General features: G+C 40.1%; 1 protein-coding gene across 1 annotated transcript in view; it reads right to left on the bottom strand.

The window, feature by feature from the left end:
* The window catches only part of tnni3k (TNNI3 interacting kinase), a 78,298-nt gene that overhangs the window by 46,731 nt on the left and 5,621 nt on the right, over nucleotides 1-25,946 (bottom strand). Inside the window, exons 4-11 of the mRNA XM_065009600.1 lie at nucleotides 25,598-25,695; nucleotides 24,927-25,037; nucleotides 24,654-24,752; nucleotides 20,747-20,885; nucleotides 20,267-20,411; nucleotides 19,309-19,413; nucleotides 19,130-19,224; nucleotides 18,506-18,655 (exon numbers count right to left, since the gene is read on the bottom strand). Of these exons, the coding sequence (XP_064865672.1) occupies nucleotides 18,506-18,655; nucleotides 19,130-19,224; nucleotides 19,309-19,413; nucleotides 20,267-20,411; nucleotides 20,747-20,885; nucleotides 24,654-24,752; nucleotides 24,927-25,037; nucleotides 25,598-25,695 (942 nt within the window). The remainder of the gene's footprint in view (nucleotides 1-18,505; nucleotides 18,656-19,129; nucleotides 19,225-19,308; nucleotides 19,414-20,266; nucleotides 20,412-20,746; nucleotides 20,886-24,653; nucleotides 24,753-24,926; nucleotides 25,038-25,597; nucleotides 25,696-25,946) is intronic.

Raw genomic sequence — 25,946 nt, 5'->3', positions numbered from 1 at the left:
TGACTACTACTACTTCATGTATGATTACTACTACTACATGTATGATTGCTACTACTACACGTATGATTACTACTACTACTACCTACCACTACTACTACATGTATGACTACTACTACTGTATGTATGATTACTACTACTACATGTATGATTACTACTACTACACGTATGATTACTACTACTACCTACCACTACTACTACATGTATGACTACTACTACTGTATGTATGATTACTACTACTACATGTATGATTACTACTACTACATGTATGATTACTACTACTGTATGTATGACTACTACTACTGTATGTATGACTACTACTACTGTATGTATGATTACTACTACTACATGTATGATTACTACTACTCCATGTATGATTACTACTACTACTACTACCTACAACTACTACTACATGTATGACTACTACTACTACTACTACCTACCACTACTACTACATGTATGACTACTACTACTACATGTATGATTACTACTACATGTATGACTACTACTACTACTACTACATGTATGATTACTACTACTACATGTATGAATACTACTACTACTACTTCTACATGTATGATTACTACTACTACACGTATGATTACTACTACTACTACTACCTACCACTACTACTACATGTATGATTACTACTACTACATGTATGAATACTACTACTTCTACATGTATGATTACTACTACTACACGTATGATTACTACTACTACTACTACCTACCACTACTACTACATGTATGACTACTACTACTGTATGTATGATTACTACTACTACATGTATGATTACTACTACTACATGTATGATTACTACTACTGTATGTATGATTACTACTACTACATGTATGATTACTACTACTACATGTATGATTACTACTACTACTACTACCTACCACTACTACTACATGTATGATTACTACTACTACATGTATGATTACTACTACTACTACTACTACTACTACTACCTACCACTACAACTACATGTATGATTACTACTACTACTACTACCTACCACTACTACTACATGTATGACTACTACTACTACATGTATGACTACTACTACTACATGTATGATTACTACTACTACATGTATGAATACTACTACTACTACTTCTACATGTATGATTACTACTACTACACGTATGATTACTACTACTACTACTACCTACCACTACTATTACATGTATGATTACTACTACTACATGTATGAATACTACTACTACTACTACTACATGCATGTATGATTACTACTACACTACTACTACTACATGTATGATTACTACTACTACATGTATGATTACTACTACTACATGTATGACTACTACTACTACATGTATGATTACTACTACTGCATGTATGATTACTACTACTACTATGTATGATTACTACTACTACATGTATGATTACTACTACTACTACTACTACTACTACTACTACTACATGTATGATTACTACTACTACTACTACCTACCACTACTACTACATGTATGATTACTACTACTACATGTATACTACTACTACTACTACTGTATACTACTACTACTACATGTATGATTACTACTACTACTACTACTACTACTACCTTCCACTACTACATGTATGATTACTACTACTACTACCTACCACTACTACTACATGTATGACTACTACTACTACATGTATGATACTACTACTACTATGATTACTACTACTACTACTATACCACTACTACTACATGAATGATTATACTACTAGAACCACTACTACTACTTGTCACCAAAAGCACTACTACTACTACATGATGATTACTACTACATCCCACTACACCGCCTGGTATGACTACTGCTACTACCTCAATGAATACTCTACCACATGTATGATTACTACTACTACGCATCACCGGGGGCACTACTACTACCTGTATGACTACTACTACCACCCGATGTTACAGGAAGGCCATAAGATAGATCATCAAGGACATCAACCACCCGATTAACCACTGCCTGTTCACTACCGCTATCATCCAGAAGGTAGGTCACTACAGGTGCATCAAAGCTGGGACTGATGAGACTGAAAAACAGCTTCTATCTCAAGGCTATCAGACTGTTAAACAGCCACCATTGAGTGATTACTACTACACACTGTCATTGACACTGACCCAACTCCAGCCACTTTAATAATGGGAATTATATGAAATGATACTAAATATATCACTAGCCACTTTAAACAATGCTACCTTATATAATGTTACTTACCCTACATTATTCATCTCATATGCATACGTATATACTGTACTACATGTACATCATCGACTGCATCTACTACTACTACTAATACATGTATCACTACCACTTTAACTATGCCACTTTGTTTACTTTGTCTACATACTCATCTCATATGTATATACTGTACTCCACTACTATCTACTGTATGCTGCTCTGTACCATCACTCACTCATATATCCTTATGTACATATTCTACTGTATGTATATCCCCTAACACTGTGTATAAGACAGTAGTTTTAGAATTGTTAGTTAGATTACTTGTTGGTTATCACTGCATTGTCGGAACTAGAAGCACAAGCATTTACTACATGTATGCATTAACATCTGCTAACCATGTGTATGTGACAAATAAAATTTGATTTGATTTGATTAGTACTACATGTATGATTACTACTACTACTACTACCTACCACTACTACTACATGTATGACTACTACTACTTCATGTATGATTACTACTACTACATGTATGATTGCTACTACTACACGTATGATTACTACTACTACTACCTACCACTACTACTACATGTATGACTACTACTACTGTATGTATGATTACTACTACTACATGTATGATTACTACTACTACACGTATGATTACTACTACTACCTACCACTACTACTACATGTATGACTACTACTACTGTATGTATGATTACTACTACTACATGTATGATTACTACTACTACATGTATGATTACTACTACTGTATGTATGACTACTACTACTGTATGTATGACTACTACTACTGTATGTATGATTACTACTACTACATGTATGATTACTACTACTCCATGTATGATTACTACTACTACTACTACCTACAACTACTACTACATGTATGACTACTACTACTAGTACTACCTACCACTACTACTACATGTATGACTACTACTACTACATGTATGATTACTACTACATGTATGACTACTACTACTACTACTACATGTATGATTACTACTACTACATGTATGAATACTACTACTACTACTTCTACATGTATGATTACTACTACTACACGTATGATTACTACTACTACTACTACCTACCACTACTACTACATGTATGATTACTACTACTACATGTATGAATACTACTACTTCTACATGTATGATTACTACTACTACACGTATGATTACTACTACTACTACTACCTACCACTACTACTACATGTATGACTACTACTACTGTATGTATGATTACTACTACTACATGTATGATTACTACTACTACATGTATGATTACTACTACTGTATGTATGATTACTACTACTACATGTATGATTACTACTACTACATGTATGATTACTACTACTACTACTACCTACCACTACTACTACATGTATGATTACTACTACTACTACTACTACTACTACTACCTACCACTACAACTACATGTATGATTACTACTACTACTACTACCTACCACTACAACTACATGTATGATTACTACTACTACTACTACCTACCACTACTACTACATGTATGACTACTACTACTACATGTATGACTACTACTACTACATGTATGATTACTACTACTACATGTATGAATACTACTACTACTACTTCTACATGTATGATTACTACTACTACAAGTATGATTACTACTACTACTAGTACCTACCACTACTATTACATGTATGATTACTACTACTACATGTATGAATACTACTACTACTACTTCTACATGTATGATTACTACTACTACACGTATGATTACTACCACTACTACTACCTACCACTACTACTACATGTATGACTACTACTACTGTATGTATGATTACTACTACTACATGTATGATTACTACTACTACATGTATGATTACTACTACTGTATGTATGATTACTACTACTACATGTATGATTACTACTACTACTACTACCTACAACTACTACTACATGTATGACTACTACTACTACTACTACCTACCACTACTACTACATGTATGACTACTACTACTACATGTATGATTACTACTACATGTATGACTACTACTACTACTACTACATGTATGATTACTACTACTACATGTATGAATACTACTACTACTACTTCTACATGTATGATTACTACTACTACACGTATGATTACTACTACTACTACTACCTACCACTACTACTACATGTATGATTACTACTACTACATGTATGAATACTACTACTTCTACATGTATGATTACTACTACTACACGTATGATTACTACTACTACTACTACCTACCACTACTACTACATGTATGACTACTACTACTGTATGTATGATTACTACTACTACACTACCTGATTACTACTACTACATGTATGATTACTACTACTGTATGTATGATTACTACTACTACATGTATGATTACTACTACTACATGTATGATTACTACTACTACTACTACCTACCACTACTACTACATGTATGATTACTACTACTACATGTATGATTACTACTACTACTACTACTACTACTACTACTACTACCTACCACTACAACTACATGTATGATTACTACTACTACTACTACCTACCACTACAACTACATGTATGATTACTACTACTACTACTACCTACCACTACTACTACATGTATGACTACTACTACTACATGTATGACTACTACTACTACATGTATGATTACTACTACTACATGTATGAATACTACTACTACTACTTCTACAGGTATGATTACTACTACTACACGTATGATTACTACTACTACTACTACCTACCACTACTATTACATGTATGATTACTACTACTACATGTATGAATACTACTACTACTACTTCTACATGTATGATTACTACTACTACACGTATGATTACTACCACTACTACTACCTACCACTACTACTACATGTATGACTACTACTACTGTATGTATGATTACTACTACTACATGTATGATTACTACTACTACATGTATGATTACTACTACTGTATGTATGATTACTACTACTACATGTATGATTACTACTACTACATGTATGATTACTACTACTACTACTACTACCACTACTACATGTATGATTACTACTACTACATGTATGATTACTACTACTACTACTACTACTACTACCTACCACTACAACTACATGTATGATTACTACTACTACTACTACTACTACTACCTTCCACTACAACTACATGTATGATTACTACTACTACTACTACCTACCACTACTACTACATGTATGACTACTACTACTACATGTATGACTACTACTACTACATGTATGATTACTACTACTACTACTACCTACCACTACTACTACATGAATGATTACTACTACTACTACCACTACTACTACATGTATGAATACTACTACTACATGTATGATTACTACTACTACCACTACTACTACATGTATGACTACTACTACTACATATATGAATACTAGTACTACATGTATGATTACTACTACTACTACTACCTACCACTACTACTACATGTATGACTACTACTACTTCATGTATGATTACTACTACTACATGTATGATTGCTACTACTACACGTATGATTACTACTACTACTACCTACCACTACTACTACATGTATGACTACTACTACTGTATGTATGATTACTACTACTACATGTATGATTACTACTACTACATGTATGATTACTACTACTGTATGTATGATTACTACTACTACATGTATGATTACTACTACTACATGTATGATTACAACTACTACTACTACCTACCACTACTAATACATGTATGATTACTACTACTACATGTATGATTACTACTACTACTACTACTACTACTACCTACCACTACTACTACATGTATGATTACTACTACTACTACTACCTACCACTACTACTACATGTATGATTACTACTACTACTACTACCTACCACTACTACTACTACCTACCACTACTACTACATGTATGATTACTACTACTACCTACCACTACTACTACTACCTACCACAACTACTACATGTATGACTACTACTACTACATGTATGACTACTACTACTACCTACCACTACTACTACTACATACCACTACTACTACTAATACCACTACTACTACATGTATGATTACTACTTCTACCTACCACTACTACTACTACCTACCACTACTACTACATGTATGATTACTACTACTACATGTATGATTACTACTACTACTACTACTACTACTACCTACCACTACTACTACATGTATGATTACTACTACTACTACTACCTACCACTACTACTACATGTATGATTACTACTACTACTACTACCTACCACTACTACTACATGTATGATTACTACTACTACTACTACTACCACTACTACTACATGTATGAATACTACTACTACATATATGATTACTACTACATGTATGATTACTACTACTACTACTACTACTACTACTACCTACCACTACAACTACATGTATGATTACTACTACTACTACTACCTACCACTACAACTACATGTATGATTACTACTACTACTACTACCTACCACTACTACTACATGTATGACTACTACTACTACATGTATGACTACTACTACTACATGTATGATTACTACTACTACATGTATGAATACTACTACTACTACTTCTACATGTATGATTACTACTACTACACGTATGATTACTACTACTACTACTACCTACCACTACTATTACATGTATGATTACTACTACTACATGTATGAATACTACTACTACTACTTCTACATGTATGATTACTACTACTACACGTATGATTACTACCACTACTACTACCTACCACTACTACTACATGTATGACTACTACTACTGTATGTATGATTACTACTACTACATGTATGATTACTACTACTACATGTATGATTACTACTAATGTATGTATGATTACTACTACTACATGTATGATTACTACTACTACATGTATGATTACTACTACTACTACTACCTACCACTACTACTACATGTATGATTACTACTACTACATGTATGATTACTACTACTACTACTACTACTACTACCTACCACTACAACTACATGTATGATTACTACTACTACTACTACTACTACTACCTTCCACTACAACTACATGTATGATTACTACTACTACTACTACCTACCACTACTACTACATGTATGACTACTACTACTACATGTATGACTACTACTACTACATGTATGATTACTACTACTACTACTACCTACCACTACTACTACATGTATGACTACTACTACTTCATGTATGATTACTACTACTACTACCACTACTACTACATGTATGAATACTACTACTACATGTATGATTACTACTACTACCACTACTACTACATGTATGACTACTACTACTACATATATGAATACTAGTACTACATGTATGATTACTACTACTACTACCTACCACTACTACTACATGTATGACTACTACTACTTCATGTATGATTACTACTACTACATGTATGATTGCTACTACTACACGTATGATTACTACTACTACTACCTACCACTACTACTACATGTATGACTACTACTACTGTATGTATGATTACTACTACTACATGTATGATTACTACTACTACATGTATGATTACTACTACTGTATGTATGATTACTACTACTACATGTATCATTACTACTACTACATGTATGATTACAACTACTACTACTACCTACCACTACTAATACATGTATGATTACTACTACTACATGTATGATTACTACTACTACTACTACTACTACTACTACCTACCACTACTACTACATGTATGATTACTACTACTACTACTACCTACCACTACTACTACCACTACTACATGTATGATTACTACTACTACTACTACCTACCACTACTACTACATGTATACCACTACTACTACATGTATGATTACTACTACTACCTACCACTACTACTACTACCTACCACAACTACTACATGTATGACTACTACTACTACATGTATGACTACTACTACTACCTACCACTACTACTACTACATACCACTACTACTACTACCTACCACTACTACTACATGTATGATTACTACTTCTACCTACCACTACTACTACTACCTACCACTACTACTACATGTATGATTACTACTACTACATGTATGATTACTACTACTACTACTACTACTACTACCTACCACTACTACTACATGTATGATTACTACTACTACTACTACCTACCACTACTACTACATGTATGATTACTACTACTACTACTACCTACCACTACTACTACATGTATGATTACTACTACTACTACTACTACCACTACTACTACATGTATGAATACTACTACTACATGTATGATTACTACTACTACATATATGATTACTACTACATGTATGATTACTACTACTACATGTATGATTACTACTACTACATGTATGATTACTACTACTACTACTACCTACCACTACTACTACATGTATGATTACAACTACTACTACTACTACCACTACTACTACATGTATGAATACTACTACTACATGTATGATTACTACTACTACATGTATGATTACTACTACATGTATGATTACTACTACTACATGTATGATTACTACTACTACATGTATGACTACTACTACTGTATGTATGATTACTACTACTACATGTATGATTACTACTACTACATGTATGATTACTACTACTGTATGTATGATTACTACTACTACATGTATGATTACTACTACTACATGTATGATTACTACTACTACTACTACCTACCACTACTACAACATGTATGATTACTACTCCTACATGTATGATTACTACTACTACTACTACTACCTACCACTACAACTACATGTATGATTACTACTACTACTACTACCTACCACTACTACTACATGTATGACTACTACTACTACATGTATGACTACTACTACTGTATGTATGATTACTACTACTACATGTATGATTACTACTACTACATGTATGATTACTACTACTACTACTACCTACCACTACTACAACATGTATGATTACTACCACTACATGTATGATTACTACTACTACTACTACCTACCACTACTACTACATGTATGATTACTACTACTACTACCACTACTACTACATGTATGAATAATACTACTACATGTATGATTACTACTACTACCACTACTACTACATGTATGACTACTACTACTACATATATGAATACTACTACTACATGTATGACTACTACTACTACTACATGTATGAATACTACTACTACTACTACTACTACCTACCACTACTACTACATGTATGATTACTACTACCACAACTACTTCTACATGTATGATTACTACTACTATTACCTACCACTACTACTACATGTATGATTACTACTAGTACATGTATGATTACTACTACTACTACTACCTACCACTACTACATGTATGATTACTACTACTACTACCTACCACTACTACTACATGTATGATTACTACTACTACATGTATGACTACTACTACTACATGTATGATTACTACTACTACATGTATACCTACTACTACTACATGTATGATTACTACTACTACTACCACTACTACTACATGTATGAATACTACTACTACATGTATGATTACTACTACTACCACTACTACTACATGTATGACTACTACTACTACATATATGAATACTACTACTACATGTATGACTACTACTACTACTACATGTATGAATACTCCTACTACTACTACCTACCACTACTACTACATGTATGATTACTACTACTACTACTACTACCTACCACTACTACTACATGTAATGATTACTACTACTACATGTATGACTACTATTACTGTATGTATGATTACTACTACTACATGTATGATTACTACTACCACAACTACTTCTACATGTATGATTACTACTACTATTACCTACCACTACTACTACATGTATGATTACTACTAGTACATGTATGATTACTACTACTACTACTACCTACCACTACTACATGTATGATTACTACTACTACTACCTACCACTACTACTACATGTATGATTACTACTACTACATGTATACCTACTACTACTACATGTATGATTACTACTACTACTACTACCTACCACTACTACTACATGTATGACTACTACTACTTCATGTATGATTACTACTACTACTACCACTACTACTACATGTATGATTACTACTACTACTACTACTACTACCTACCACTACTACTACATGTATGATTACTACTACTACTACTACTACCTACCACTACTACTACATGTATGATTACTACTACTACTACTACTACCTACCACTACTACTACATGTATGATTACTACTACTACATGTATGATTACTACTACTACATGTAGGATTACTACTACTACATGTATGACTACTACATGTATGATTACTACTGCTACTACATGTATGATTACTACTGCTACTACATGTATGATTACTACTACTGTATGTATGATTACTACTACCACAACTACTACATGTATGACTACTACTACTACATGTATGACTACTACTACTACCTACCACTACTACTAATACCTACCACTACTACTACATGTATGATTACTACTACTACCTACCACTACTACTACTACCTACCACTACTACTACATGTATGACTACTACTACTACCTACCACTACTACTACATGTATGATTACTACTACTACCTACCACTACTACTACCTACCACTACTACTACATGTATGACTACTACTACTACCTACCACTACTACTACTACCTACCACAACTGCTACATGTATGACTACTACTACTACATGTATGACTACTACTACTACCTACCACTACTACTACATGTATGACTACTACTACTACCTACCACTACCTCTACATGTATGACTACTACTACTACCTACCACTACTACTACATGTATGATTACTACTACTACCTACCACTACTACTACTACCTACCACTACTACTACTACCTACCACTACTACTACATGTATGATTACTACTACTACCTACCACTACTACTACTACCTACCACTACTACTACTACCTACCACTACTACTACATGTATGATTACTACTACTACCTACCACTACTACTACATGTATGACTACTACTACTACATATATGAATACTACTACTACATGTATGACTACTACTACTACCTACCACTACTACTACATGTATGATTACTACTACTACTAACTACCACTACTACTACATGTAATGATTACTACTACTACTACCTACCACTACTACTACATGTATGATTACTACTACTACCTACCACTACTACTACATGTATGACTACTACTACTTCATGTATGATTACTACTACTACATGTAGGATTACTACTACTACATGTATGACTACTACTACTACATGTATGATTACTATTGCTACTACATGTATGATTACTACTACTACATTTATGATTACTACTACTGTATGTATGATTACTACTACTACATGTGTGATTACTGCTATTACATGTATGATTACTACTACCACAACTACTACATGTATGACTACTACTACTACATGTATGACTACTACTACTCGTTTTTTTTTATCTAAAAAAAATTGCAATTCACCTCAATCAACTAAGTTTTTAGTGTTAATCAATCGGATAACTAATAATGAGGCAAATAGCAGTACATTGGCTGTTAGTTTTAATCTGTTTTTGTTTGTGAAACGCACCATACAAGCTGTCAATTTAACCTTCGATGTATACAGCAAGCCGCAACCGCGGATATCGTACATTAGAGATGTCTTGCTTAATCTCCGACCCTTTGCTGCAAGTCTACACTGCAATGGAATACCACAATTAATAAACCAACATTTTCCCAAGAAAAGACATCTAAACCAAGGAAGTGTGCCGGTAGAGGAGGAATTCAGACTCGGATTAAAAAACAACCCTTCAGAACACCTATTCCATCTATTATGGATGGACATGTACAAAGCATAAGGAATAAGACTGAGGAGCTACGGGCTCGTACCCAACACCTCTCAGAGTACCAACAATCCTGCCTGATCTGTGTATCTAAGACCTGGCTTACGGAACAGGATCCCAACTCTGTTGTGGAGCTGCATGGCTACACAATTGTTAGAATAGACTGAAACATCAACTCTGGTAAGAGAAAAGGTGGTGGAGTTTGTGCATTTATCAACGAGAAATATTGCAATCCTGCCAATATTACAACTAAGCAGCAGGTCTGTACTAAAGACATAAAACTATGATCATACTACTTGCCATGGAAAATAAATCAGGTCTGACTATTTATTGTTTACATAGCCCCCTCCACTGACATCCAAATAGGTGCCAACATGACCTTGTATTCCAGGCTGAGACAGTAAATCAATCAAATGTACTTATAAAGCCCTTTTTACATAGGCCAATGTCACAAAGTGCTATACAGAAACCCAGCCTAAAACCCCAAACAGTAAGCAATACAGATGTAGAAACACGGTGGCAAGGAAAAACTCCCTAGAAAGGCAGGAACCTAGGAAGAAACCTAGAGAGGAACCAGGCTCTGAGGGGTGGCCAGTCCTCCTCTGGCTGGCTTTTCATAGCCGATCATTCAGAGTTAGAGACAGCAGGTGCGGTAGAGAGAGAGAGTCGAAAACAGCAGGTCCGGGACAAGGTAGCATGTCCGGTGAAAAGGCCAGGGTTCCATAGGCGCAGGCAGAAGAGTTTAAACTGGAGCAGCAGCACGACCAGGTGGACTCAGGCCAGGTAGTCCTGTGTCACCTGAAGCAGTAAAGCTAACCATGGGAGACTTTAAAATGTGCAATCTTTCTGAACACTTGGGGCGGCAGGGTGGCCTAGTGGTTAGAGAGTTGGACTAGTTACCGAAAGGTTGCAAGTTCAAATCCCCGAGCTGACAAGTACGGCCTAGTCATTGAAAATAAGAATTTGTTCTTAACTGACTTGCATAGTTAAAAAAAAATGTTTCAAAACTATTTTCTCTTTGTACCAAATCAGGCAATGTCCTCGATTACTCTCTCTGCAGTTGCCATCGTTACATACACTCAGCTAGCTAGGCTCAAGCGTGACAAAACAAGATAAGGCTTGCTTTTGGCTCTGAATTAGTGACATTTACATTTACATTACATTTAAGTCATTTAGCAGACGCTCTTATCCAGAGCGACTTACAAATTGGTGCTTTCACCTTATGACATCCAGTGGAACAGCCACTTTACAATAGTGCATCTAGGTCTTTTAAGGGGGGAGAAGGATTACTTTATCCTATCCTAGGTATTCCTTAAAGAGGTGGGGTTTCAGGTGTCTCCGGAAGGTGGTGATTGACTCCGCTGTCCTGGCGTCGTGAGGGAGTTTGTTCCACCATTGGGGGGCCAGAGCAGCGAACAGTTTTGACTGGGCTGAGCGGGAACTGTACTTCCTCAGTGGTAGGGAGGCGAGCAGGCCAGAGGTGGATGAACGCAGTGCCCTTGTTTGGGTGTAGGGCCTGATCAGAGCCTGGAGGTAGTGAGGTGCCGTTCCCCTCACAGCTCCGTAGGCAAGCACCATGGTCTTGTAGCGGATGCGAGCTTCAACTGGAAGCCAGTGGAGAGAGCGGAGGAGCGGGGTGACGTGAGAGAACTTGGGAAGGTTGAACACCAGACGGGCTGCGGCGTTCTGGATGAGTTGTAGGGGTTTAATGGCACAGGCAGGGAGCCCAGCCAACAGCGAGTTGCAGTATTCCAGACGGGAGATGACAAGTGCCTGGATTAGGACCTGCGCCGCTTCCTGTGTGAGGCAGGGTCGTACTCTGCGGATGTTGTAGAGCATGAACCTACAGGAACAGGCCACCGCCTTGATGTTATTTGAGAACGACAGGGTGTTGTCCAGGATCACGCCAAGGTTCTTAGCGCTCTGGGACGAGGACACAATGGAGTTGTCAACCGTGATGGCGAGATCATGGAACGGGCAGTCCTTCCCCGGGAGGAAGAGCAGCTCCGTCTTGCCGAGGTTCAGCTTGAGGTGATGATCCGTCATCCACACTGATATGTCTGCCAGACATGCAGAGATGCGATTCGCCACCTGGTCGTCAGAAGGGGGAAAGGAGAAGATTAATTGTGTGTCGTCTGCATAGCAATGATAGGAGAGACCATGTGAGGTTATGACAGAGCCAAGTGACTTGGTGTATAGCGAGAATAGGAGAGGGCCTAGAACAGAGCCCTGGGGGACACCAGTGGTGAGAGCACGTGGTGAGGAGACGGATTCTCGCCACGCCACCTGGTAGGAGCGACCTGTCAGGTAGGACGCAATCCAAGCGTGGGCCGCGCCGGAGATGCCCAACTCGGAGAGGGTGGAGAGGAGGATCTGATGGTTCACAGTATCGAAGGCAGCCGATAGGTCTAGAAGGATGAGAGCAGAGGAGAGAGAGTTAGCTTTAGCAGTGCGGAGCGCCTCCGTGATACAGAGAAGAGCAGTCTCAGTTGAATGACTAGTCTTGAAACCTGACTGATTTGGATCAAGAAGGTCATTCTGAGAGAGATAGCGGGAGAGCTGGCCAAGGACGGCACGTTCAAGAGTTTTGGAGAGAAAAGAAAGAAGGGATACTGGTCTGTAGTTGTTGACATCGGAGGGATCGAGTGTAGGTTTTTTCAGAAGGGGTGCAACTCTCGCTCTCTTGAAGACGGGAGGGACGTAGCCAGCGGTCAGGGATGAGTTGATGAGCGAGGTGAGGTAAGTGAGAAGGTCACCGGAGATGGTCTGGAGAAGAGAGGAGGGGATAGGGTCAAGCGGGCAGGTTGTTGGGCGGCCGGCCGTCACAAGACGCGAGATGTCATCTGGAGAGAGAGAGGGGAGAAAGAGGTCAGAGCACAGGGTAGGGCAGTGTGAGCAGAACCAGCGGTGTCGTTTGACTTAGCAAACGAGGATCGGATGTCGTCGACCTTCTTTTCAAAATGGTTGACGAAGTCATCTGCAGAGAGGGAGGAGGGGGAGGGGGAGGAGGATTCAAGAGGGAGGAGAAGGTGGCAAAGAGCTTCCTAGGGTTAGAGGCAGATGCTTGGAATTTAGAGTGGTAGAAAGTGGCTTTAGCAGCAGAGACAGAGGAGGAAAATGTAGAGAGGAGGGAGTGAAAGGATGCCAGGTCCGCAGGGAGGCGAGTTTTCCTCCATTTCCGCTCGGCTGCCCGGAGCCCTGTTCTGTGAGCTCGCAATGAGTCGTCGAGCCACGGAGCGGGAGGGGAGGACCGAGCCGGCCTGGAGGATAGGGGACATAGAGAGTCAAAGGATGCAGAAAGGGAGGAGAGGAGGGTTGAGGAGGCAGAATCAGGAGATAGGTTGGAGAAGGTTTGAGCAGAGGGAAGAGATGATAGGATGGAAGAGGAGAGAGTAGCGGGGGAGAGAGAGCGAAGGTTGGGACGGCGCGATACCATCCGAGTAGGGGCAGTGTGGGAAGTGTTGGATGAGAGCGAGAGGGAAAAGGATACAAGGTAGTGGTTGGAGACTTGGAGGGGAGTTGCAATGAGGTTAGTGGAGGAACAGCATCTAGTAAAGATGAGGTCGAGCGTATTGCCTGCCTTGTGAGTAGGGGGGGAAGGTGAGAGGGTGAGGTCAAAAGAGGAGAGGAGTGGAAAGAAGGAGGCAGAGAGGAATGAGTCAAAGGTAGACGTGGGGAGGTTAAAGTCGCCCAGAACTGTGAGAGGTGAGCCGTCCTCAGGAAAGGAGCTTATCAAGGCATCAAGCTCATTGATGAACTCTCCGAGGGAACCTGGAGGGCGATAAATGATAAGGATGTTAAGCTTGAAACGTGACGTATGCTTAGGCATCATACAATTGTCCCACCTATTACAAGACTATTTGTGATTGGTTAATTCTACTGTCATTCCAAAATGCTGCTCTAATTGAAGTCAATGTCAATGATGTTGGCTGGTGCCTTCTATTCAAAGCCTGAGGGCCTAGCCAATGAGTGTTGAGCCCAGCTAGATTATTTCTATCATGAGACTACCAAAAAAAAATTCAGATTGGATATTTTTTTCTCTTGGATATTAACCCTTCTTTTCCGAACACAAACTGAAGAAATTCAATAGGAAGATCATTACAACTAAGGCAAAAAAATATAAAATCAATGAAAAGAAAATGACAAATTATAATATGTAAAAATATATACAGATTTGTATCTATCCTGAGGGCGTAGAGGGCCCTGATGGTTCCCTACTGACTACTACTGGGTAATGGTACAGTCACTACTACATGTATGCCAACGACTACTAATACTACTACTAATACTACTGGGTAATACTACAGTCACTACTTGTTGTGAAATTGTTAGGTTATATTACTTGTTAGATATTACTGCATGGTCAGAACTAGAAGCACAAGCATTTCGCTAAACTTGCATTAACACCTGCTAACCATGTGTATGTGACAAATACATTTGATTTGATTTTACTACTATGATGTAGTACACAGTCCCTACTATTACTTATACTCTCACTATTTATTCTTACTGAGACAGGGGTAGGGTGACAGTGTGGGGGAGTAAAATCAATTACAAACAGTTACTCAGTGTACAGTGAGGGAAAAAAGTATTTGATCCCTTGCTGATTTTGTACGTTTGCCCACTGACAAAGAAATTATCCGTCTATAATTTTAATGGTAGGCTTATTTGAACAGTGAGAGACAGAATAACAGCAACAAAATCCAGAAAAACGCATGTCAAAAGTGTTATAAATTGATTTGCATTTTAATGAGGGAAACAAGTATTTGACCCCCTCTCAATCAGAAAGATTTCTGGCTCCCAGGTGTCTTTTATACAGGTAACGAGCTGAGATTAGGAGCACACTCTTAAAGGGAGTGCTCCTAATCTCAGTTTGTTACCTGTATAAAAGACACCTGTCCACAGAAGCAATCAATCAATCAGATTCCAAACTCTACACCATGGCCAAGACCAAAGAGCTCTCCAAGGATGTCAGGGACAAGATTGTAGACCTACACAAGGCTGGAATGGGCTACAAGACCATCGCCAAGCAGCTTGGTGAGAAGGTGACAACAGTTGGTGCGATTATTCGTAAATGGAAGAAACACAAAAGAACTGTCAATCTGCCTCGGCCTGGGGCTCCATGCAAGATCTCACCTCGTGGAGTTGCAATGATCATGAGAACGGTGAGGAATCAGCCCAGAACTACACGGGAGGATCTTGTCAATGATCTCAAGGCAGCTGGGACCATAGTCACCAAGAAAACAATTGGTAACACACTACGCCGTGAAGGAGGGAAATCCTGCAGGGCCTGCAAGGCCCCATCCATCAAGAAAGCACATATACATGCCCGTCTGAAGTTTGCTAATGAACTTCTGAATGATTCAGATGACAACTGGGTGAAAGTGTTGTGGTCAGATGAGACCAAAATGGAGCTCTTTGGCATCAACTCAACTTGCCATGTTTGGAGGAGGAGGAATGCTGCCTATGACCCCAAGAACACCATCCCCACTGTCAAAAATGGAGGTAGAAACATGCTTTGGGGGTGTTTTTTTTGCTAAGGAGACAGGACAACTTCACCGCATCAAAGGAAGAATGGACGGGGCCATGTACCATCAAATCTTGGGTGAGAATCTCCTTCCCTCAGCCAGGGCATTGAAAATGGGTTGTGGATGGGTATTCCAGCATGACAATGACCCAAAACACACGGCCAAGGCAACAAGGGAGTGGCTCAAGAAGAAGCACATTAAGGTCCTGGAGTGGCCTAGCCAGTCTCCAGTCCTTAATCCCATAGAAAATCTGTGGAAGGAGCTGAAGGTTCGAGTTGCCAAACGTCAGCCTCGAAACCTTAATGACTTGGAGAAGATCTGCAAAGAGGAGTGGGACAAAATCCCTCCTGAGATGTGTGCAAACCTGGTGGCCAACTACAAGAAACATCTGACCTCTGTGATTGCCAACAAAGGTTTTGCCACCAAGTACTAAGTCATGTTTTGCAGAGGGGTCAAATACTTATTTCCCTCATTAAAATGCAAATCAATTTATAACATTTTTGACATGCATTTTTCTGGATTTTGTTGTTGTTATTCTGTTTCTCACTGTTCAAATAAACCTACCATTAAAATTATAGACTGATATTTTTTTTGTCAGTAGGCAAACGTACAAAATCAGCAGGGGATCAAATACTTTTTTCCCTCACTGTACAGTACTGTCAATGTTTCCTAGCAAAGTCAAATCTCTGAAAGTTACAAACCATCCTCCTCACAATTCAAGGAAAGTCAATCATCTGTGAAAAAGAGATCTAGTAAAAATGTTATCATCTCAGCACTAATTACAAAATCTAGCCTTTCTGAGATACAGCTTTGTCTTTGGCCTCCCATTGGACAGACCCATGTGTCCATCACTGACTAACCTTTCTCATAGGCCCACATGAGGCAGGTCTGCTCCTCCTTCTCCCCACTGGACCGGCTGGGGTCACAGGCCACCAGGTTCATGTCAGCCCCGCTGTCCAATAGGAACTGGACCAGACGTATGTGGCCATGGAAACATGCACTGTGCAGACCTACAGAGATAGTGACAGGGTTCATAGGTTATTAGCCTAAGCAGTCAGATCAACCGCTCTTCTTCCATTCATATGGACCTTATTTGTGTTGAAGTCTTTGCCAATTGTCAAAGTCGTTTTTTATGTATGACTATTGTTGCAAAACTTATTCCCCTCTGGGATAACAAAGATGAAACTTGAACTTATTGAGTGCTTTCGGATGGTTTAGAAGTCCTTGCCAATCGTCAAGGTCGTTTTTTATATTTGACTATTGCTGCAAAACCAATTTTAATTGGAACTAGATCTTATTTAGTGCTCTCGGGTGGTTTAGATGTTATTTATAGGGCCAAGAGCTTTTCCTCTTCAGTTCTGGTCAACAAAAACTCCTGGCCTCAGTCATACTTTAACATTAGGGTCAAGATATTGTTCTGATCGCGTGACCTGGTCAGGGAAAACCTCCTGGCCTTAGGTTAGGTAACGAGGAGACATAGCCACCTGTGTGTCCGTCTCTGCCCTGATGGTTGATGCTCATGGCGTTCTGACCGAGCAGGAACTTGACCATCTCCAGACTCTTCCCATAGGTGCAGGCACTGTGGGGAGAGGTAGACACTGCTGTTTTCTTGGACCAGTACAGACGGAGAAGGTAACTCATAGGGTTACACTGGGGTTATTACCTGTGAAAGGCAGTCTCGCTAAATATGTTCTCCTTGGACAGACTCTCTGTGCCTGACAGCTGCACTATCTCCTTCACCACCTCAAACTTTCCATTGTAGCAGGCCCTGTGGAACACAGGCGCAATGAGTTGCAGATACAGCTAGACACATAAGGAGATCATAGTAGCTTTAATCAGTCTCAGTGAATAAGACCAGGGGCCATATGTATCAAATCAAATCACACTTTATTTATCACATGCTTTGTAAATAACAGGTGTAGACTAACAGTGAAATGCCCTTCCCAACAATGCAGAGAGAAAAATATAGAAAAAAATAATAACACAAGGAAAAAATACACAATGAGTAAAGATAACTTTGCTATATACACGGGAACCGGTACCAAGTTGATGTCCAGGGATATGAGGTAGATATGGGCAGGAGTAAAGTGACTAAACAACAAGAGATATCATTAACAGTAGCAGCAGTGTATGCGATGAGTCAAAAGACTTACTGCAAAAGAGGGTCAATGTCGATAGTCAGGGTAGCTATTTTGTGGACTCATCTATTTAGAAGTCTTATCTGCGGGCCCATGCCAACATTTTTCTGCCTCTTGGGGGTGAAGAGGCATTGTCGTGCCTTCTTCATGACTGTGTTGGTGTGTGTGGATCACGTAAATCCCTTAGTGATCAAGTGTCTCAGAGTAGGAGCACTGATTTAGGATCAGTTTCGACTTTCAGTTTAGATCACAATGAATAGCGGTTACATAGATGGCGGAGGCAGATTCTAGATCAGCCATCCAACTCTGAGACACTTGATGCATACAGCCCCAGTAGAGTTCAATATGCTGCTAAACTCCTCAGAGGGTACTGACATGAGCCAGTGAAATCATTCTCTGTCTATTTCCCCTGTGTTGTACTCTAAATGGTTTCACCCCAGATGTTCTTATCATTATGATATACTGTATCATTAGTTAACTCACAGGTGGAGAGGGGTGTCTCCGTAGATGTTGACGGAGTGAGGCTGTAGCTCAAAGTTGCCCTGCAACAGGAAGTGGACCACTTCATGGTGGCCGAAACGGGCACAGAAGTGGAGCGGGACGTGGTCCTCATTGTCCTGAGCATTCACTGTGGAGGAAGAAGGACTGAGTTGTTTTCTGGTTGGGCACCTTTAAATAAGTTAGTCATTTCCTTACTAAAACCATGTACAACTTTGAACACTTGAATAAATCCAGAGTCGTTGTGTGACTTGTAGATAAACATGATGGTCAGTACCGGTAGACCATAATGAACATCAGGTCCACTATGCAGTTACATCATAATGTTCCCCACTCAAGCGCACGTCCCATCAAGATAAACAGTATATCACCTGAACTGTGGATTGTATTGAGAGCATGTTTACAGACACGGTGAAACTCAAGCATGTACCCTGTAGCTCCCAGACCTACTGCACTAACTCTCACCTTCAGTCTTGCTCCCCTCTGCCAGCAGCAGTTTTACGACGCTGAGGAAGCCCTTGGCGGCTGCCAGGTGTAACGGTCTGTCTCCCACCTCCCCACTCACATTTACATCCGCCCCAAACTTCAACAACAGCTTAGCCACCTGAGAGATTTACATTTTAAACATTTAGCAGACACTCTTATCCAGAATGACTTACAATTAGTGCATTCACCTTATGATAGCTAGGTGAGACAACAACACATCACAATCGTGGCGGGCTGCGGCATTCTGGATAAGTTGCAGAGATTTGATGGCACAAGCAGGGAGCCCAGCCAATAGAGAGTTGCAGTAGTCTAGACGGGAAATGCAAAGTTCCTGGATTAGGACCTACGCCACTTCCTGTGTGAGGAAAGGTCATACTCTATGAATGTTGTAGAGCATGAACCTGTTTTGATGTTTGCTGAGAACGACAGGGTGTTGTCCAGGGTCACACCGAGGTTATTTGTGACTCACAACCTGGATTCAGTCTTATGTAGAATTTTTTTAAATTGTGCATGACCATGCATGATGGACGCATCTCCCTGTCACGGATGTCATGCCAGGGTTGCCCTTAGTTTGAAGATGTAATCCGGAGACAGGTGTTTTCTCCCTCTCTTTAGCTATCATATTCTAATTCCACTGATTTCAAAACTCGATCCTCCAGAAAGTGGAGAGAGACACTTATGCAGCTCCACTACACGATACATAAAAAAAGACTCGTTTGACAGGATTATCAACACAGACTCACCAGTTCAAATAGACAGAAGCAATCTATATGGCAGACCAATCCGAACTCCTTTTTTGGTATATCCAGCCCACTCATTATCTCAGCCAATCATGGCTAGTGGGAAGGTTGCTGTCTTTTTATGTGGCTTTTCCAACAAGGCTCATAAATTAACACTTTGTTTTTAAGGCACATGAAAGTTCACATGTTCCAGAAGGCATTTCTGCCAACAAAAAAAACGCATTTTGATAAAAACAAATTTTAAAAAGTTCAAATGGATCTCTTCTGAAGCCGACATGCACCTAGTTTCCTGAAACAGGTCACATTTGCACTCTGGAAGAGGGACAGCATGGAGTGGTCAACCACGGTGGAGAGGTTTTGGAGTGGGCATGCCTTCCCCGGTAGGAAGCGCAGCTCAGTTTTGTCGAGGTTGAGCTTGAGGTGGTGGGCCAGCGTACAAGCTGAGGTATCTGCCAGGCATGCAGAGATGTGTCGCCATCAGGGGAAAGAGAAGAGTAGTTGAGTGTCATCCAAATAGAAATGATAGGAGAGACCATGTGAAGATCCAAGCCAAGTGACAGAGCCGAGTGATTTGTAAAGAGAAAGGAGGAGAGGGCCTAGAAGCGAGCCCTGGGGACACCATTAGTGAGATGACGTGGTGCAGACACAGACCCTCTCCACACCTCCTTGTAGGAGCGACCTGCCAGGAAGGATCCAATCCAGGAATGCAGAGGTTGTCCAACCCTGAGAGGGTGGTAGAAGAGAGTCTGATGGTTCACGGTCTTAAAGGCAGCGGATAGGTAAGGTATTCTGTATTCAACCCGAAATGTGTCTTCCGCTTTTAACCCAACCCTTCTGAATCAGAGAGGTGTGGCGGGCTGCCTGAATCAAAGGTCCACGTCATCGGCGCACAGGGAGCAGTTGTTGTTGGGGGTTAACTGCCTTGTTGGCTCTGGGATTCAAACCCGTGACATTCCGGTTACTGGCCCAACGCTCTTAACCGTAAGTCTACCTGGAGGTTGAGAACAGAAGAGAGAGAGTCAACTATGGCAGAGCGGAGAGCCTCTGTGACACAAAGGAGAGTGGTCTTAGTTGAGTGAGCCGCATTGAAGCCTGACTGGTTAGGGTTTTGAAGATCATTCTGAGAGAGATAACGAGAGAGTTGGTCAGAGACAGCACACTCAAGTGTTTTGGAAAGATAAGAAAGAAGAGATACTGGTCTGTAGTTTTTGACATCAGATGAGTCGACTGTTGGTTTCTTGAGGAGGGGAGCAACTCTGGCCATCTTTAAGTCAGAGGGGACACAGCCAGTGGAAAGGGATGAGTTAATGAGGGAAGTGAGAAGGTCTCCAGAGATAGTCTGGAGAAGGGAAGATGGGATGGGGTCAAGTGGGCAGGATTTTGGGCGGCCAGTCATCACTAGTCACAGGATTTTATCTGGAGACAGAGGGAAGAAAGCGATCAAGGTGTAGGGTAATTCTGATTAGGACCAGTGGACTCAATAGGCCGAGGGAATGACAAGCAGATGTCATCAAAGGATTAAGGAGGGAGGAGAAAGTGGAGAGGAGTTTCCCAGGGTTGTAAGTAGAAGCTTGAAATGTAGAGTGATAGAAAGTGTCTTTAGCCGTGGATACAGAGAAAGAGAAGGTAGAAGTGAAGGGAGTGGATGACAGGTCCTCCGAAAATGTAGTTTTCTTCCATTTCTGCTCAGCTGCCCTGTTCTGTTAGCACGCAGTTAGTCACTCGGCCACAGAGTGGGAGGGGAAGGTTGAGCTGGCCGGGAGGAAAGTGGACAGTGGGAGTCAAAGTTGGCGGAAAAGGAGGAGAGTAGGGTCAAAGAAGCAGAGTCAGAGTCATTTGACAGGAGGGAGAAGGATTTAGCAGGAGAGAAGGAAGAGAAAATAGGATAGAAGAGAAGAGTAGTGGGAGAGAGAGAACGAAGATTGAGGCAGTGCATGACCATCTGGATAGGGGCTGAGTGGGTAGTGTTGGAGGAGAGAGGGAGAGAATAGTAGTGACCAGAAACCTGCAGGGGGGGTGCAGTGAGATTAGTCTGTCTGTCTTGTGAATGGGAGATGACTGGGAAAGGCTGAGATCAAAAGAGGAAAGGAGTGGAAAGAAAGAGGGGGAAAGAAATTAATTGAAGTCAGGTGTTGCGGGGTTAAAGTCGCATAGTACGATGAGTGGTGAGCCATGGTCGGGAAATTAGCTTTTCAAGGTGTCAAGCTCATTGAGGAACTCTCCAACAGCACCTGGTGGGTGATATATGACAACAATGTTAAACTTGATTGGACAAGTGACAGTGACAGCATTGAATTCAAGTGAGGAGATAGGTGAGATAGGGGGAAAAGAGAACATCTCCACTTAGGAGAAATTAGTAGCTCTGTGCCACTACTGCGACGACCAGATGCTTTTGGACTATGAGAGAACACATAGTCAGAGGACGAAGTAGCAGCTGGAGTAGCAGTGTTCTCTGGTGTAATCCATGTTTCTGTCAGGGCCCAAAATTGTAGGGAGATAAACTCAGCCTTAGAGACTGCAGATCGTTAGTTCCAAACGCTGCCGGAGACTAGGAATTCATTGGTTGTGCATGGAGGGTACACTAAATTAGAAGGTTTGCAGCCACAGGCTGGTGAGCATCTGTAAAACCTACAGGTAGAGGAGCGAACTGGGATAGAAAACACACACATACTTGCCAAAGCTACAAAAGAGCAAAATGATATCATCAGAGAATAACTGGGTAAGATACTCAAGTGTATTTTGGAGAGACCTAGCTCTGGTCCAGGGCATTACTGCGCGTTCCTCTACTAACAGAGCAGAGGCAACTCATTGTTTTTGTCACATGATGGGAGCAGAGCTTAGAGAGACCCACTTGAGACAAACTTGACAGGGAAGTGGGAACTGAGCCTGGGGGATAACTGTAATAGACACTGTACAGATAAGTCCTAAATGTCACTCTTTTCCCTATAGCCCATAGGGCTCTGGTTAAAAGTAGTGCACTATGAAAGCAAAAGGATGCCATTTTGGGACATAGCCTAAATCCCCGGTATCAAGAAAAGGGAATGAACAGATTTCAACACATCCATTGCTTGGCAGAAGGTTTAGAGGGATATCTTGGATGAAGCTACCAACACTGTTATATTAGGATACAATGTTTAAACCATTACCTGGTCATGGCCATAGTAAGCAGCAATATGCAGAGGAGTAAAGAACACAGCATCCTGGACGTTGACATAGGCTCCATGCTGAAGAAGGATATCCACTGCCTAAGAATGACAAGATGTAAGCTATATTACAGGACATATTATTATCATATCACAACATCTCTTGTTGGAACACCCATTGTTGCTGACACCAGCAGAACTATTCCTAAATATGAATAGTACTGTACAGAATGTGAGGTAATGTCTGAGACTGGTATGAACAGGGGCCGTGCCCACCTCATGGTGCCCAGCCATGGTGGCGATATGCAGGGCTGTTAGGGCACCGTACCCAACCTGCTGGATGTCTGCCCCTCCGTGGAGCATTGCCGTCACCAGCTCCGCATTGTCCTGGGAGGACACACAACTACTGTCAATCACATAGGTTTGTTTTCACTTTAACATCACACTTGAGGAGAATTTAAATTGTACTTCCTTTATTCCTTGTGTCCTCTCTCTAAAAACATTGGGGAAGCTAAGCTTCCTCCTGTTTGACCTTCTCTTCAGGCATTTTCAGGAGGTAAGGAATCAGGGAAGATACAGATGACGTTCACCCCAAGTTATCAGCATCTTGATTAAGCCGAGACCTCAAATAGACAAATGTGTAATACTGATACTGTGTGCCTCAGGACTAGATGAACTCTCTCTAGTCCTTAGTATGAGAGCAAAACAGGAGATATCATACTGTTCATAGAACAATGTGTGCTTTGTGATGTGACTTGCGCTCCACCATCTGGTAAAACCATGGAATGTCTCCATCTCATTTAACATAAAAGGACAATCGATAGAAACATTCACAAAATAATCACACGTCATAAACAGTAACCTACTCACATATCTTTATAACTATATCAATAACACTGTCTTCAGATGAAGGCATGAAGGCAACAGGTGTCTAACCATTCTCTCACCTTATAGACAGCCAGGTGTAGAGCAGTTAACCCATTCCTGGTAAGCCTGGATGGACGTAGGCCTTTCAGCATCAGAGTCCTTATGTGGACTTTATTCCCTGGAGAAAACAATATACTAGCCTCGCATCAGATCTGTCTGTGGTATATTATCTATGTTTTAATTATTATTATTATTTAATTTTTTAAATATATATATATTTAATTTTTTAGGGGGTAGATCAGCTTTAATATTTCAGATAGATTGTGGCTTCTATCAATGTAATTGTGTAACGGCTGTCCTCTAGTGAGGAGGAGTAGTAAGGATCGGAGGACCCATGTGCAGCGTGGTACGTGTTCATGCTCTTTATTA

Source organism: Oncorhynchus nerka, linkage group LG25 (assembly GCF_034236695.1).
Source record: "Oncorhynchus nerka isolate Pitt River linkage group LG25, Oner_Uvic_2.0, whole genome shotgun sequence".
NCBI classification, from domain to species: Eukaryota; Metazoa; Chordata; class Actinopteri; order Salmoniformes; family Salmonidae; genus Oncorhynchus; species Oncorhynchus nerka.
Note: the sequence above shows the minus strand (reverse complement) of the source record. Positions and strands in the feature narration are given on the sequence as shown.